Source organism: Acomys minous (genome assembly GCF_964271855.1).
Source record: "Acomys minous genome assembly, chromosome: 12".
NCBI lineage: Eukaryota > Metazoa > Chordata > Mammalia > Rodentia > Muridae > Acomys > Acomys minous.
The window spans coordinates 89,905,328-89,921,958 of NC_140493.1; the positions used below are offsets into that span (position 1 = coordinate 89,905,328).

A 16,631-nucleotide genomic window follows, 5' to 3' on the forward strand; every position below is an offset into this window, starting at 1 on the left:
TTCTATGAATGCAGAAGGTAAGTCTCAAGAGGTAGTGATCTCTCCATCACTGGGGGCATTCCAAAAGCAAGTAGGTGAAAAAGAAGAGCTGGCCCCCCTGGCTAGATATAGCAGGGTTTCTCCCACAGGCTCAGCCTCCTCCTCAGCAGCCTGAGGTCTGTCAGGACCAGGTGAGGGCTGGTCCTCATCTCCAGAGAGGGTCTAGATAGGACGAGCCTGCTCTGGAGTGCCAGCTCCTCCCCACCTTCTCGGATTGGAGCTGAGGCAGGGGGAGGGCAGGAGCATGGCTGCTCTTTTAGGAAAACGGTAATTTTAATTAAGAGGCAGACAAACGAGCGCTCCGCAGATTGTCTCAGAGCAAAGTTATTAAAAAGCCATCAAGGCGGGCGGGCCGCCGCAGCAGTGAGGAGGGCTGCCTCCCCCCACCACTACCCGCCTGGTTTCGGGATCCAGGAGGGGCCAAGAGGACCCAAAGTCACTGCCATGATGGGCCCTGTGGTCCCTCACCCCTGCAGTAGGTAAGCGGTACCACACAGCACCTAGGCACAGCCCCAGGAAGGAGGCAGAAAAAGAAGCCTCATTCGGAGCACCCTGCTCAGGTCAGACCCCTCACTGGCCAGTGCTTTTTCCACTTCACTGCCTGACACATGTGAATTCTCACCCCAACCCATAGGCCAGAACAATGAGGCAACAGGGAGGGAAAGGGGTTCGTCCTGGATTTGAACTCGGGCCACCGTGACTCTCTAGCGCTCTGAGCTGCTAGCCCTTGGCACAGAACGGAGAGCAGAGGGCTGCTCTAGTCCGGTTCCATAAGGCCTTATGGATGCCCAAGAGTACTGCTTTCAGCAGCCAGGGAATTGGAGTTTTGAGTCACTGCTTGGAGGTGACAGTACGGGTCTCAGGATATTACAGGGACGGGTAGGACAGTACAAAGGGGTTCCAGCATTACCAGGGCAAGTCAGGAAGGTGTCAATAGATGTGACACCTCGTTTGGGTAGGGCGCAGATGCCACCACTGCTACATTTCCCAGCGCTTGCCCTGGGATGCTGCGTGTCCCACGCTCCCAGCCACCACTCTCAGAGGCAACACTGGTCAGGCAAGGTGGCCAGCGGTGGCCCTGCTGGGTCTCCGGAGCCTTGAAGGCTCCATGGCTCTCCAGAGTGAAGTGGACACTGAGAGATAAGGCGACTAAAAAAAAAACAAAAAACAAAAAAAACAAGCCCTGAGGTCACCTGACCCAGCTCCCACTTCCCCCTGCCCACAGCAGAGCCCCTGGGGCCTCATCCCTTGGCAGAGGTGGCCAGCCTCTAGCCCATACCCAGCCCATTCGGACACACACCTTCCGAACATGCCTGCGGCTTGCACACGCACACTCACATGCACTTGTGCACACAGACATGTATTTGCCAGGCAAGGCGCCCTCCCCAGCATGGGGATCTGCCATCCCCTCCCCCTAACATATGCCTAGCCATCCCACCCCCCGCCCCAGCAGGGACAGCCCTCCCGCTGGCCCATTGTGACCCATTGCAGGCAGGGGAGGGCGCTGACTAGGTGGCCGTGGTGGGCTCCCTCCTGGCTTACTAACCTGGAGACTTTAAACAGAGGGAGCAGAGTCCCGCCGGCTTCCCTCCCGCCGCTCGCTGGAGCCCTGGGTAAGGGACAGGAAAGGAGGAAAGCAATGAATGAGCTGCCAGAGGTAGGGCGAGAGGGCTGGGCCAGGGGGCGGGAAGCAGTAAGCCAGGGCCTGAGGAGCCGGTTCCCTTCTGAGGTCACCAGGGTGGGGGTGGGGGCTCCTTGTAGGGTAGAGACCAGGGATTGGAGGAAGGGCAGGGACTAAGAGGACAAAAGACATCACTTGGGGACAGACAGGAGGACAGACAGCACCAACACGGAAAACACGGGGGGTGGGGTGGCCAGAGTTGGGGTCCCTGAACGGGCAGACAGCTCTGGTTCTCTTTCTGGGCATGGGGAGCAGACGCTTGGCCTGGGGGGGTCCCCATTTAGGACCCCAAATGCAGTACCCATGGGAGCCCAACAGCTCCCCCTATCCAGCCTCCTAATTTTGGGGCAGGAACGGGGTCAAGGTCAGAGGACCAGCATCACTGCTGACTGCCCTTTTCCCAGCTCCAGAGACCTCCCTTCAACCTGTCAGCCCCACCCCGCCCCGACCTCAGCCATGAGTGTCCTGCTGCTTCTGACAGAGGAGACAGGGCGTCGCACAACCTACAGGCATTCACACTCAAACCTTGATAGACCTTTGGGTGGTGAAAAGCCACCTCCTTATACCAGCCGGAAGCCCTTTTGCTAGCTGGTCAGGGCTGAGTCAGGGTTCACACAGCTTTCCCTATACATACCTCTCTCAACCTAAATCTACGCTGCTCCTTGCTATGATATCACTCCCCCCCCCCGCACTCCCCCCCCCCCGCACCCCGGGTCTGAGGTACAAAGCCCCTTCCTGCCTGGAGACACTGCAATCTGGCCATAGCCCTCACTTGGCTAGCCCGAGCACATCCTCACTCGCTGCAAGCCCCCTGCCAATCTCACGGTTCCAATTTTCCCACCGATTACCCCGAACGCGGAGACACCCCGGGGAGAAACAGCTGCTGTACCCAGATGTGGGCAGACTACTGAGAGAGAAGACAAGAATGCATCAGGAATCCAGCACCCCAGGGTGCCCTGGATGGGGACAGGGAGAGGAACAGACGGACAGACTGACTAGGAGTACAAAGGCAGCCTCAGGAACCCCTGCCAGTCCCCCCCACCAACTCCCTTGGTTTGTTTGCTTCTGAGATGGTGTCAGTGGGCCATCATGACCTTGACCCTCAGAGATACCGTCCTCGGTGCTGGAATTACAGTCCCGTTGGCACCGCCCGTCTCACTGCTCTCCCCCAGAGCCCAGCCCTTCCGGCTGAGTGAAACACTGGGTCTCAGAAGCTTCAAGGTTTCCTTCAGAATCTTTTCCAACTCTGCCCGAATTCCCTCATTGAACCCGGAGGTCCTCCTCTGCAAGACAGCTGCCGTGAATACTTCAAGGTACAGGGAAGTGAAGCTACATTCCCCAGGAAGTGTCCCTGCTGTGACCACCCACTCCAGAGCTCAGCTGCCCCCCTCGGAGGACCTTCCATCAGGCCACCCCTTGCATCAATATTTGGGAAGTTCTTCCTGAAGTCTAACCTCAGTCCATTTCCCGCTCCAGGATTTTTTTTGTTTTATTGTGCTTTGTTTGGTTTTCCACCGTCTTCTTGCCTCATCCTAGGGACCGGGAGGTAGACGACAGACCCTGGGCTGTCATCAGGTAGACGACAGAATGAGCAGAGTGGATGAGCAATCGGGCTCAGTTTCCTATGCTTGGGTGTGTGTAACACTCTAGGAGGCTCTTTCCTGGCCCTTCTGGTCTAGGAGCAGTAGAGGGGAGTCCCTCGAGGGCCCCTTCCTGTTTGACACACCAGGAGTCCTAAGCTATGGAGAGCCAGGCTGTGAGCCTTGGATACCTTCTCAGGGAGCTGGGAACTTAAGCCTCCTCAATGAGGCAGCAGCTGGTATCTAGGTTGCTGCAGGGACACCCACCCCTCTGCAGTTATCAGGAGACTGAGGTGGGGGACATAGGATAAGGATATGTCACACACACACACACACACACACACACACACACACACACCAAGCTTTGTACAAACACCTCTAGCTGGGACCTCAATGCGGACTGAGTCAAAGGCTTGCTGAACTGTGCTTTGAGGTCCTCAGGGATGAGACCCCAGGAACACAACTCCTCTCCTTTGCATAAGATGTTCCATCCCGGGCCTTGGGCCTTGCAGATAGCCGAACCTACTGACCGCAGTTCTCAGGAAACCCAAGAGCCAAGGCTGAAGCCACACCACCTGAGGGACCTGCAGCATGCGGGAAAACACGGGCTGGATTATGGTTCCTCAACAGAACGGGGTGCAGGGCTGGCAAGAACTTCCAGCCACCCCTAGGAGCTCCACCAGGCTGGAGGACAGACGCAGGTAAGGTATATCTCAGTCAGAGAGTGGGGAGCTTCTGTCTGTGAGCGCTAGAGTGTGCATGTGTGTGTGCTCAAATGTGTTGGCCTACTGCCATTTCTCCTGGCTCAGCGAAGCTGGGAAACAGCCATCCTACCCTTCAAGTGACAAGGCATTTTCTTACCTCAGGGGAAAGGAGGTGGGGAGAACTTTAGGCAACTGACAGGGAGCTTAAAACCCTCTATTTCTGACTTCTTTAGACCAGAGGGGAAAACAAAGTTGCCAAGGTCACAGAGCAATAGAGGAGACACCAGTCCAAGTTGGTTCTTTTGTTTTGTTTCTGAGACAGGGTTTCTCTGTGTAGCCTTGGCTGTCTTCGACCCTCCTTGTAGACCAGGCTGGCCTCGAACTCACAGAGATCCACCTGCTTCTGCCTCCGAGTGCTCGGATTACAGGTGTGAGCCACCACTCCTGGCTAGTTCTTTAACATACACTTTATCTTTGTCTTAGGGAACCCACAAGAGTTGGCTCGTGGGAGGGGATGCCACTGCTGACCAGTTCCCTGCTCCTAGCTGTTCCGCTAGCTTGTGCTCACACGACACCGCCGATCGCCCCCACACACTGGAAAGGGTTTCTCTCTATCTGACCTCCGTTCCTTCTGCCGCAGCGTGGGCTTGTTTCCTCCCAAGCTGTCCTATGCAGAGACAAGGAGAGGAGGGTAGCAGAGCAGACTTCCAGCCTCCACACCCTGCCACTTGCCTGTGCCAGCACGGAGGACCAGGGCAGGGTGTCCTGGTAGCTGGCCCAACGCCCGGTTTGCGCACGAGGGAAGAAAGGGGCAGATGTAGCAGCCCGAATATAGGAAAAGAGCTCTTCTAGGAATTGCCCAACCAAGTTCTCTTCAAAGCCCAGCCTTGGGCTGCCAGTCTCTGCCCCTCCTCAGGTCCCCAGGTGCTCCATCCACGTATCACAGGTCAGTTGCTGCGCTGGAGGTTTTCGGCTGGTATCATTGGTCTTCGCTATCCCATGAGCGCTATCCCAGGGACAATCTAGCCCTGGTCTTAACTCGCTGAGTTTCTTCTGCTCCGGTCCTTGGTGGCGGCAGCGGAGCTCATTTTTGTCCCTTCCTTCCGAAGTTGTCGCCATGACTCAGCGGTCTCATATCATCTGTTCTAGGCCCCCAACCTTTATCCCAGTCTTGCCCTAAGGTTACAGGGGACAGGTATTTGAAAGGAGCCACAGAAGGTCTAAAGGCTGGGGTTCTGGGCTCTGCCCTGTGCCAGGTATGGAGTACATATGGGTGGCAAGGAGGCCGGGCCTGCGGAAGCACCATAAGATCAGGATGGTAGACCTGGACTTCTACACACACACACACACACACACACACACACACACACACTTGCATACACACATACGTGCACACACACACAAACACACACAAGAATGCACACACACATACATACGTGCACACACATTTGCATACACACATATGTACACACACACGAACACACTCGAGAATGCACACACACATACATACATGCACACACATTTGCATACATACATACATGCGCGCGCACACAAACACACACGAGAATGCACACACACATACATACATGCACACACATTTGCATGCACACAAACACACACACACACACAAGTTGTTTAAGACTAGGCAGGAAATAACCTCTTCACTCCTGGCCTCCATGTCTGAGGCTCAGGTTCCAGCCCTCATTCCCGGAGTCCAGGGGCTTGGTCAGGAATAGAAGGGAGGGGACACAGGAGGCCGTGCTGTGCACTGTAGCCTGAACTGAGGCTGGAGAGGCCTGGTGCACCAGACTAAGCACCTGGCATGTAGCAGGCCACAGGAAGCTCTAGAGAACTCACGCCCTACAGCCAGTCCTGCAAGATCCCCTCCACTAAGGCCCTACTCAACACCGGGACACAGGAGAGGGAGGGCCAGACCCACCATCCTGTGCTTAGCTCTCACCCTCTAAGACGCTAGAGCCATGGGAGTTGGGCCAATGGGTGAAGGGAGCTGGAAAAATAGGCGGGACTCTGGGGCCCATGTGAGTGGTGTCCTTCCTTCCACCCCTCTTCCCCCCCAGTGTACGTAGGTGCTATTAATATATGCAAAGCATATGCAAATAACCCACAAGAGAGACACAACATCGATGGAATGTCAGAAGAGACCTTGGAGACCATCCAGCCCCGCCTCCCTCACTTCAGGTGAGAAAAGAGACCTCGGGAAGGGACTTGCTCAAGGTCACACAGATACTTAGGCTTAAAACAGGATCAGCACAGGGCTCCAGGCTCAGTATTGTTTCTAATAGTCATCTGTCATCTGGAGGGTTAACCAGGGGAGAGTGGCCAGGGCCTGGCACGGAGCCCAGCAGCTTCCTGGATCCCTCTGGCCTCCCCGGAGCCTGGAGGTAGTCTAATGGGCATGGGATGAGAGACAGCTGCTTGACAGAGCGCCGTTAGGGAACAAGGATCAGAAGGGCTGGGGAAAAAAAGAAAAAAGGGAAAAAAAATCTGTAGGGGAGGTGAAACGCAGAAGGTAACTGAAGTGTGTGAGGCAAAGGCATTTAGAGCCCAGTGTCAAGGTGAGGTGCCTCAGATGGTGTGGGAGGATCATCACACACACACACACACACACACACACACACACACACACACGCAGACACACATACCATGCAGCCTTGAGTGCACTCTTAAATGCACAGCAGCCCCTCCAGCCTGCTCTCTGACAGTGATGGCACCTGACAGCCCATAATAGTCAGCTGGCCCATCCCTGCCGAGGCTGCAGCTATGGCTGTTCAGCGGCTGCTCCCTTCAGCAGCAACCCTCCACTCAGCCCTAGAAAGCAGGGCCTGAGAAAACAGACAGAAGGGAGGGGCCCGGCCAGAGATAGCAAGGGGATCTTTGAAGGAGTAAGGGGGGACACTGGCAGCTGGAGGAGGGGCAGGGAGAGGGGGAGGTGAGAATAGAGTGGGAGACTGGCAGAGAGGAGAGATAGGGGGCCTGAGGTGACCAGAAGGGACTTTGTGGATCAGCAAGGCGGGGAAGGATGTTCTAGGGTCCCAGAGGTATGAAGGACCATGCTAGAGCCTCGGTACTGGGTACTGAGACCTGCCACTGTTAGCAGGCGTTGGGGACCATGCCTCTGCCCCTCTGCCCATCCCTGGCTGCCAAGAAGTCGGCCCTCCCTCCCTCCTTTTTTCCTCCCTCCCCTCCTGCCTCTTTCCCTTGGGGCAGGAGCTGTTTCCCAGCCAAATCCAAAGCCTTCATCTCCTCTTTTCAGAACAGGGAATAAAAAGAAGGGGACGCGGGCTTAGCACAGCCCTCAAACCCGCTGACGGCCAGATTTTTATTATCTTTGCTCAAATGGGCCCTGGGAAGGCAGCGAAGGAGTCTTCAAAGAGCCCCTGAGTGCCTCATTGAGACTGCACCTGCTCCTGCCCTCCCACAGCAGGCTCGGGGCTAGCGCCCCCCAACTCCACAGATGCCAGAAGCCTTAACCCTCAGTGCCTGTGTCCAGGCAGAGGCCACGAGGTTAGGAAGCCAGGCCATGACCTGGGCCAGTGGGGTATCTAAGCAGGTCCCGTCCCTGTCTGGGCCTGGACCACATAAATGAAGGAAGAAAGCTATCTCCTTGCCAGGACTTAGAGATAAGTGCTTAGAATTCCTCGAAAGAGATTACATTTATAGCCTGGGTTTTCTTCATGGACCTTGACCTGCCTGGGCACTCACAAGTCACTCCATTCCTCCAGACTCCCCGGGACAGGGACAGGACAGACCCTCTCAGCCACCACCGCTTCTTGCTGTGCCCCCAGCTCACTGAAAGAGGTCAGTGTGTGTGAACAACAGTCCCTAGCAACAGTCCCTAGCAACAGTCCCTAGCAGCTTCAGCCCTCAGATGAGGTACCCTTCTTCCCTCAACACCAATCTGGGATGGAGGTGAGGAGCTTCCTAGAGCCCAGCCCTATGCCTGCCCAGCACTTCCGGGCTTGGGGTTTTGGCCGAGAATGCCAAGGTTAGCACTCGGCAGACAGCAGCCGTGCCCCCACCCCCAATGCTCTGACCACACCACTGAGATCGATGGCCGCAGCCAAAAAACGAATCAATGGTTCTAATGAACCCTTTTCTTGGGTGGGTCCCTGGACGTGGGGGGGGGGGGCACGGGCCATGCATCCTGGTGGGCCACTAGTCACCTTTAAGAGACTGAGTAAGGCCAGGGAGAGCCCACCCCCCACCCTCCATCCCCCCTCCCAGGCCTCCTCTGCTAGGTGCGAGGTGAGCAGAGGGAAGAGGAGAGCGTCTGAGGTGGAGCACATCTCTGAGTGTTTGTTCCATGCACCCTTACCCTAGCGGGGCTCCTCTCCCTGCTCCCAGTCTGAGACTACATTTGTTTCTTCTAGACAGATCTCTAGGGAAGGAGCCAGAAGGGGGACCCACCCCAAGCCTCCATCCTAGAGAACTTGCCCTCCAGGAAAGGAAGGAAGGATGCAGGACTTGGGGTGGGGGATGGGCAGCAGTAGAGAGACACCCCCCCCTTGTCCTCAAGGCAGAGTGGCAGGAAGGAAGGGCCAAGCCTTGACACTCGAAGAAGCCAGTGGTGCCTGGGTACCAGGCAGTCTGGAAGGGAGGGACCCCCTCCCCTTATGTCCAGAGTCCTCACTCACCCTTGCTGCTTCTATCCCAGGCTAAGTCACTACTCCTGCTCAGCCTACCAAGAGCACTCCTTCCGGCTGCATACCACCCTGGACATTTATCCAGAGTGACCAAATGAGCCAAACCCTAAACCCATAATATATGCCACAACTGCCCCCCAATTACAAACACACACCAGCCAAGCTAGAAACCACCACCATCCCAACAGCCACCAGAGATGACAGCCTCTCGGCTCCACAGTGGCTGTCTCTATCAGACACGTCACAGAGACAAGGAAGGGGAATGAGAAACTGAGGCACAGAGTTAAACAGCCAACCAGTTGGCTCAAGGTCACGCAGACCAAAGATGACCAGAGAAGAGGAAGGAATCATAACACCCCATCCCAAAGGGCACGAACCCCACCCAAATGAACAGGATCCCTGCACCTGATGTATGCTCAGTTTCTCCACCTCCACCTTTATCCCAAACGCCTTTTGAAGGGCTGAAGCCAGAAAGCCCCAAATGGGGACCCCACTTCCCTCAAAGCTGGGGCTGCAGAGCCCCCAGATCTAGTAAACACTTGAGAGGGGTTGGTAAAAGCAGTTCAGCCTTCCTTGCTTACCCTGCTGCTCCGGCTCACCTGGCTCCCCTCGGCCCCCAGGGTCCCTCGGTCCAACCTCCTCCCTGGGAGAGCGGGCACGACCCTCGGCGGTCCTCTCCCACCAGGCCAGGGCAAAGCGCCGGAGGCACTGCCAGGGCTGCATGGGGAGGCGTGTGGCTGGGGGGCGCGCAACAGCAGCCACACACGCCCCACAGGGCCCTGCCGGCTGAGCTGCGGAGGCACCCGGCCGGCCCCCTCTACTGCCACCAGCATCCTGCTGCCCCCACCGACAGGACTCGGAGCTGGCCCAGGAGCTTCTGACGTAGCAGGGGGGTGCGTGGGAGTGGAGGGGGGGCTACGGCGAGTCCCCTCCTCAGCCCCGCCCCTCTACTTCTCCAGCCCCCTACAGTCCCCACCTCCTCATCACCCGGGACGCCCTCCCCAGCTGGGGGCGCCCTCCTTTACCCCTTGCCTCTACAGGAGGAGGGCTTAACATCCAGAAGCTCTTCCTTCCGTACCTCCCTCGGTACCTCCCTCTCCCGGCCCTCCCTACTCGCCCGGCGAGCAGAGAGCAGGTCCCCAGTTTCTGCAACTCCTGTGGCGGCTAGGAGGTCTCCAGGGCTAGGGCCTCGAGGTGCAGGGGGTGGGGTGTAGAATGCAGCTTTGTATCCTGGCAACCACAGCCAAACCCAGAGCGCTCCCAGTCCCCTGCTTCCCTGAGGGACTGTCGCGAAGGGTCCAGCACTACCAGTCCAGCGCCTGCACCCCATTCTAAGAGCTGAGGCGGGGATGATGCTCTTCCCTTCATCCCTCTCCCCTCTCCCCTTCCCCCTTCAACAGCCCTGGCTTTACCGCGCATGGACCCCTCCCCTCCCCCCCACTCTCCTCGCCATCCCCCTTCACCTACCCCTCCCCCTACATTGTAACCCCAGGTCCCCTCCCCCCGGGCACCGCGAGGCCCTCCTCGCAGGGTCTCCAGCTTCACCAGCCCTAGACCCTCTCGGCCCCCAGCGCTTTCTTGTCCCGGTCCGCCCCAGCCCGGCGCTCAGCGGTCCCCTGCCCCCCGCAACACCTGCGCCCAGAGCATCCCTCGCCCGGCCGGCCGCCGCCTTCGGGGCCCGGCCGCCGCCCCCGCCCCCGGCCGAGGGGAAAACACACAAAGAAAACAGAAATACCTTCCACTTAAGCATGGAGGCACATTAGGGAGGAGAGAGACAGGGACATGCCTTGGGACGGAGCGTTCCCCATCGGGCGGGGGCGCGGGGGGCGGGGGCCCCGGGCCGGCCTGCCTGGCGCTCGCCCTCTCGCCGCCTCGCGGGCTCCTCGCTCGGCCCCAGCACCGGGGCGCGGTGCCAGGCGGGCGGGCCGGGGGCACGGGCCCCGCCGGGGTGGACCAGCTTGGGAGGGCGCCGGCGGCCGGGCGTGTGGGTGCGCGCGCGCGCGCGGGCGTGTCACCGAGTGTGCGAGAGCGAGTGTGTGTGTCTCTGTGTGTGTGTGCGCGAGAGCGCGCGTGCGGCCGGCGCGGGTGTGTCACTGCGGGCGGGAGCGCGCGCGACGCGGACACGCGCGTGTGGCCGGATGGTACAAAGGGCCGCCGGGGGTGGCGGGGAGCGGGGGAGGGGAAGAGGGGCACTGCGCCTCCTCGCGCCCTCCACCAGCACGCCCGGATCCCTCAGCGCGCGGCCGGAACCCGGGTGCGGGGTGCGCTCACGCTCCGCCCCCCACTGCACCTGCTTCTCCCACCCTAAGCGACCCGCTCGCTGCAGTAGAGACAAATGCATTGACCCCGGTGTGGCCTCGAAGGAGGCACCTGGGGAGGTGACTCCTCGGGTCTCCAAGCACCCACACGCCTTGGGACGGAAAAGCACTCCTGGAAGCTTCGGAGCAGGGCTAGGGGCTAGGGAGGGGACGAGATAAGGAGGACCACTTTTCGGCCAAGGTGACCTCGGAGCGTCACAGTCGGTCTATGCCCGGAGAGTCGGAACCCCCCCCCCTCCACTGTGCCTCTTGGGTCGCGCCCCCTCACCCTTTCCCCTCCCCCTTCTCAGCTACCACTCGGCCAGGGACCTGGTTCCCCGGCGCCCCCTGCTGGACATCCTCCTAGCCCCTACTTCGGTTTCCCGCCCCTACCGCAGGCGCGAGCAGGTACTGCAAGCGAGTGAGGGGGCACTGGTCCACTTCTGAAGTGGATCCCAAAGTAGGCCGCTCCAGACCTTGTCTTCTCACACCTCTTCTGGCGACACTTTTGCCACACACCCCCCACGGCAGCCTGCAGAGCGCCAGCTGGGCACACCCCACCCTGGTTCAACTTACTGGGCCTACCTGGTGACTCTGCAGACACCTCCATCTCCAACTCGGACACAGACACCACACGGTGACCTTTCGTACTCAGGCTTTTCCCTGCTTCCTTCTCTCGTGTTCAGTGGCCAGTTCCTTCTCTCGGAAGCTTCCCTTCGAGAGGGGCAGGTGGGCTGGGCCCTCTGCCTGTTTTATTTACTCCTGGCATTCCTAAAGGCAGTTTAGATGGTCAAGAAAAGTCTGCCCAGCGCCTGCATCTCTTCCCTGCAGTCCACTTGGGCAGAATGGCTGGCAGACGGAGCCCAGGAGAGGAGACCCCACCCCAAGTGGCCCAGATGAGAAACCGGTTTCCCCACTTCTTGATCTACTCAGTCCCGGGCTTAATCTGGGCTCTCCTGCTTTTCTGGCCGCCCCCCCCCCAGGCCTGCCTCTGAGCCAGCAGCGTGCCCAGCCAGGGGCAAGGTCCCAAATGCCCCTTACAGACCAAGGTCCAGTTCCACTAACTCAGGTGGCAGGGCAAAGCAGTGGGAGGGACTCTCCCAGGAGGCCAGCCAAGAGCTGTGTCCTGGACACACCGTCCGTGCACACAACCCTAGCAAGTCAAGACCCTGACTTCTCTCCTGGGCCAGCTGTTTCTCCCTCTGCCAGCTGGATGGTGCCCATCTTTTGGCCTCTGGGCACTCACTGGGCACCCTTCCAGCTCCCGGCCTGGCTGGCTGCCCAAAATGGGCACCAAGAGACAGCGGGCCTTGTGCACAGGAGGGGGCCACAGCTATTAAGCCTTGTGCCTGGCACACACGTCCCTGCAGACCTCCATTCTGCTCTATAAAACTCCTCTGCCGTTGGGAATCTTCCCAACTCAGAATCACCCACCACCCAAGGGACAAAATGTCTTCCTGGCCATATTCTTTTTTACCATGGTCCCATTTAAATCCTGCCATACTGGCCACCTATCATAAATTAACAATGCACGTCTGTTATTCTAGATTTGGGAGAGGCAGAGATGGGAAGAGCCACACAAATTTTAGGCCAGCCTAATCTTTACAAGTGAGCTCTAGGCTAGCCAGGGGCACATGGTGAGACCCTGCCCAAGAAGCAGAACAAAATGGAAAGAAATTGTTGCCCAATCCAAGAGCCTCCAAGGGAAAACTGAGACCGCGGTTGCCCTGACTGTAGGACTTTCAGGCCCTTCCCTTTTCCATCATCTGACCTGCAGCCACAGAAGCAGAGATCAGACCCGGCGCTCCCAAGTCTCACAGCCACACAGCTACCAGCAGACAGCAGGGTGAAGAATGAGGCAAGGAGTTGTTGTTTGGCTTTTGAAACACAATCTTGCTTTATAGTCCAGGCTGTCCTTCAACACACAGCCAGCCCTCACTTTCCTTACTGCTGGAACCCCAGATGTTGGGTGTCAGGCTTGGTTTGTGTAGCTCACTTTTGTTGTTGTTTTAACTTTTTTCCCCCCCTCGACACCGGGATAGAATCCAGAGCCCACACTTGCTGAGGACCTGCTCTATCGCTCGCTAGGTCACACTTTAAATAAATGATCAGCTCTTGACGTTTCTGATCATCTCAGCACTAAGAACTCATTTGACATACAACCTCTACTCTCCAAAGACCCTATACACACCCTACTCCAGGACAGCTAGCTCTGTGGCCCCATGAAAGTGTGAGAATACCCTTAATCCTAGCACTCAGGAGGCAGAGGCAGATGGATCTCTGGGAGTTCGAAGCCAGTCTGGTCCACAAAGCAAGTCCAGGACAGTCAAGGCTACACAGAGAAACCCTGTCTTGAAAAACTAAAACCAAAACCAAAACAAAACAACCACAAAAACAAAAAACAAAAAAAAAGTGTGAGTATAGACGTAGGGTGTAGGGCTGTCTTGAGAGAGAAATATCCCATGATCCCAAACCTATCCATCACCCTTCAAGGACCTCACCTCCCATGGAGACCTCTGAAAGAGAGCTCTGCTGCTTGAGAAGGGCTGCTATCAGGGCCTGAGCAGCCTGGGTGTTCCTTATCCAGCACAGGCAAGCAGGATGGCTTCTATATGCTGGCATGATGCCCAGCACAACCCTCGTGCCAGCTGCCTCCACCTGAGATGCCTCAGGTGCTGCCCCGCCCTCTCGCCCTCTCGCCCTCTCTCATTCCCCAACTATCTTCCCTCTGGTCCTCCTCCCCTGTGGCTCTGCCAGTGCTCCTCCTTAGCCAGCAGCTGCCTGCCGTATTTGAGGACTGGGAGAAACAGATTTTAACCATTTGTCTTGTCCTTTTCAGAGATCCCAGGCCCCTGGCCCACTCCAAAGGCCCGCGAAAAGGAGAGTTGGGGAGCACCCTTGGGTGGAGTATTTTCACCCTTTTCTCTTCTTCCCTAACATACTGTAGCAGCAGGTGTGTGGCACCTGGGCAAACATCTGGGCGGGAAGGCACAAAGGACGCCTTTAACCTCAGCGCTCCAGAGGCAGGGGCAGGCGGATTGATATGAGTTCGAGACCAGCCTGGCCTACAAAGCGAGTCCAGGATAGCCAAGGCTACACTGAGAAACCCTGTCTTGGGAAAAAACCAAAAAAAAAAAAAAAAGTGCAAAGGAGCTCTAAGGGCCAGCATACAGCATAGTAAATTGGGTGATATGGAAATCAAGGGTGAACCCCCCCAAAACCACCCGTTCTGTACTTTTAAGCATCTGCTTGAGGTTTCCTTAGAATGCCCCATCTCCCCATTTACCTGGCCAGGGCATTTTATGAGTCCCCTAGAGCCATCGCAAAGCCAAAAACAAAAAGCAGTGACCGTGCACTGAGGTGGTGGATGAGGTGGGGCAGCGGAGGCGGAGGAAGGCACTGCCCCTCAGCCAGGCTTGCATCTGGGGACCTCTCCCCTCACATTCCTTCATCTGCACCCTCACTCTCACTCCGCAGGAGAGCAAGCAGTAAATGGCTGTAAATTTCCAAAGATTCTCTTGATTCCCTCAGGTCCGGTTCCACCCCCCCCCACCTCCCCCTGCCTGTTATTGTAACGAATGCAAATGGTGCTCAATAATTCATGCCTTCATTAGCACATCAAGCTGCTTTCAGAAGAATGGAGGGAAAAAGTGGAAGGGGTTCTCTGAGCCCCGCCCCCCACCTCGCAGACCCTCAGCGCTGCCGCCGGTCACCCTCCCAGCCCCCACAACGGAGTGGAGAGCATTCTCAGAGCCCCGGGGCTCCAGCTTCTCTGTCCCAAAGCGAGGAACCAAAGCTTTTCCCTTCAGGCTGGGAACTCTCCTTGTGGCTGCCGCAGCATCTCCCTCTTCAAAGGAGGTTGGTGCAAACTGCATGGAAAAGCAGAGCCCCTGGAGGGCTTTTGGAAGAGAGATGCTGTCCCCTAAGTTTCAGAGTCAATAGAGGGGGTGGGGTGTGCATTTCTAGCTCTCGCTCGCTCTCGGGAGAAGGGCTGCAGGTCCAGGAACACACTTGCAGAGCGAGTAGGATGGTGACTGCCTCCTGGTTCTCCCAGCTTAAGGCTTGCCCGCAGAGGCAAGTCCTGGCAGGGTCTGGCCCACATGGGGAGTGTCTAAGAGGCCTTCCTAGCTCTAGCGAATCCCTTCGCTTTCCTCTCACCACCAGAGCAACTTCCTTCTGCCCTGAGCATCCTTGGCCATCCCTGCCTCCCTAACCTTTAACCCCTCTGAGAGACAGGGGAGGGGTCTCCTGAAAGCCTGTTGCGTGCCAGGCCCATTCCTGTCCTACAGGCAATAAGAAAAAAGAGGGTTTCCCAAGATCTCCTGGGGCCTAGATGGGTGTGTGTGTGTGTGTGTGTGTGTGTGTGTGTGTGTGTGTGTGTGTGTGCGTGTGCAGTCATAAGCACCTGCAGCTCTCTTCCCTCACTCTGTCCCCAGGTTGCCTTGAGCTGGACATGAAGTCAGGGAAACTTGTAATCTCAGTTACCCAGGAGGAGGCTGAGGAAGACGGACCAAGAGTGTAAGGCCAGCCTGAGCTAAGCAATTCGTTTGAGGGCAGCCTGGAATGTATAATAAGACTTTGCCAATAAAAAAAGAAGAAGAAGGGAAGAAGGCAGGAGGGGGGGAAGAAAAGAAGGAAGGAAGGACCATGGGAGAAGAGGCCTAAATGAATTTTAATAGGAGGAGGAGATGAAAGATGAAAGGAAGAGAGGATGTAGAACAGAGGAGTGGAGAAAAGGAAAGAAAGGGTGTCCGGGTGAGGAGGCATGAGGAAGAGGGAAGGAGAGAAAGCGTGTGATAAGAGAAGAGGGGCCCAAGGAAGGAAGAACGGAAGGCAACCTGTATCTGACCTTAAGAAAACCTTTCTTGGGGCTGGAGAGACGGCTCGGTGGTTAAGAGCACTGGCTACTCTTCCAAAGGACCTGGGTTCGATTCCCAGCACCCACATGGCAGCTCACACCTATCTGTAACGCCAGTACCAAGGGCTCTGACACATTCATACTAATGCACACAAAAAAAGAAAAGAAAAGAAAATATGTATTATGAGCCAATAGGGAGCAGGTGGGCCACAAACTCAGCTCCTGGAGGGTCACACCTCGCTGGGCTGGGGGGTTCTGGATCTGGCCATCTGGGCTTTATGTCTTGATGAGTGAGGGAGATAAATGAGGGGGTCCAGTCAGCATCTTCGGGGGCCTAGGGTGGGGTGAGGGGATGGGGCAGAGCTACTGAGCTTGTCACACATGCTGGCACCTGCTGGTCCTGTCTTTGATCTCCAAGGTCACAGCCACCACCTGTTTATTTTGTTTGTTTTTTGTTTTGTTTTTCAAGACAGGGTTTCTCTGTGTTAGCCTTGACTGTCCTGTACTCGCTTTGTAGACCAGGCTGGCCTCGAACTCACTGCGATCCACCTGCCTCTGCCTTCCAGAGCGCTAGGATTAAAGGCATGTGCCACCATGCCCGGCCCTCACCACTAGTTTAATAGTGAAGGCAGATGGGCCTCTTGGGCATTGCTGGTGGGAATGAAAAGCATTCAGCAGCCGTGGATGGAAAGTCAGACGGCGGTTCCCTCCTCGTGAAAACGATTGCGCGGCCCATGTCTTCTTGCTGTGGGCTGGGTGAGTAGGCAAACAGGTTGTGCTATGTCTGTGGAGTGGGACCTCTGTTGCA

The 16,631-nt window shown here is 57.1% G+C and overlaps 2 protein-coding genes across 20 annotated transcripts in view; one reads left to right on the forward strand and one right to left on the reverse strand.

Annotated features, from left to right (window-relative positions):
* Positions 1-13,557, reverse strand: part of SRCIN1 (SRC kinase signaling inhibitor 1) — a 73,473-nt gene extending 59,916 nt beyond the window's left edge. For 3 of the 17 annotated variants that reach the window (XR_014773316.1, XM_084751075.1, XM_084751077.1), the window contains exons 1-2: positions 9,268-9,583; positions 1,586-1,648 (exon numbers count right to left, since the gene is read on the reverse strand). Coding sequence is in view for 15 of the 17 variants with exons in the window: in XM_084751075.1 (XP_084607201.1) it covers positions 1,586-1,648; positions 9,268-9,391 (187 nt within the window). In the remaining 2 variants the exon portion in view is untranslated. Of the gene's footprint in view, positions 1-1,585; positions 1,649-9,267; positions 9,588-10,403; positions 10,631-11,541; positions 12,096-13,466 lie in introns of those variants that run through there. The other 14 variants (XM_084751082.1, XM_084751084.1, XM_084751076.1 and 11 more) reach the window with 13 other exon arrangements.
* ARHGAP23 (Rho GTPase activating protein 23) overlaps positions 1-16,631 on the forward strand; it is a 331,343-nt gene that overhangs the window by 154,029 nt on the left and 160,683 nt on the right. The gene's annotated exons all lie outside the window — the stretch shown is intronic.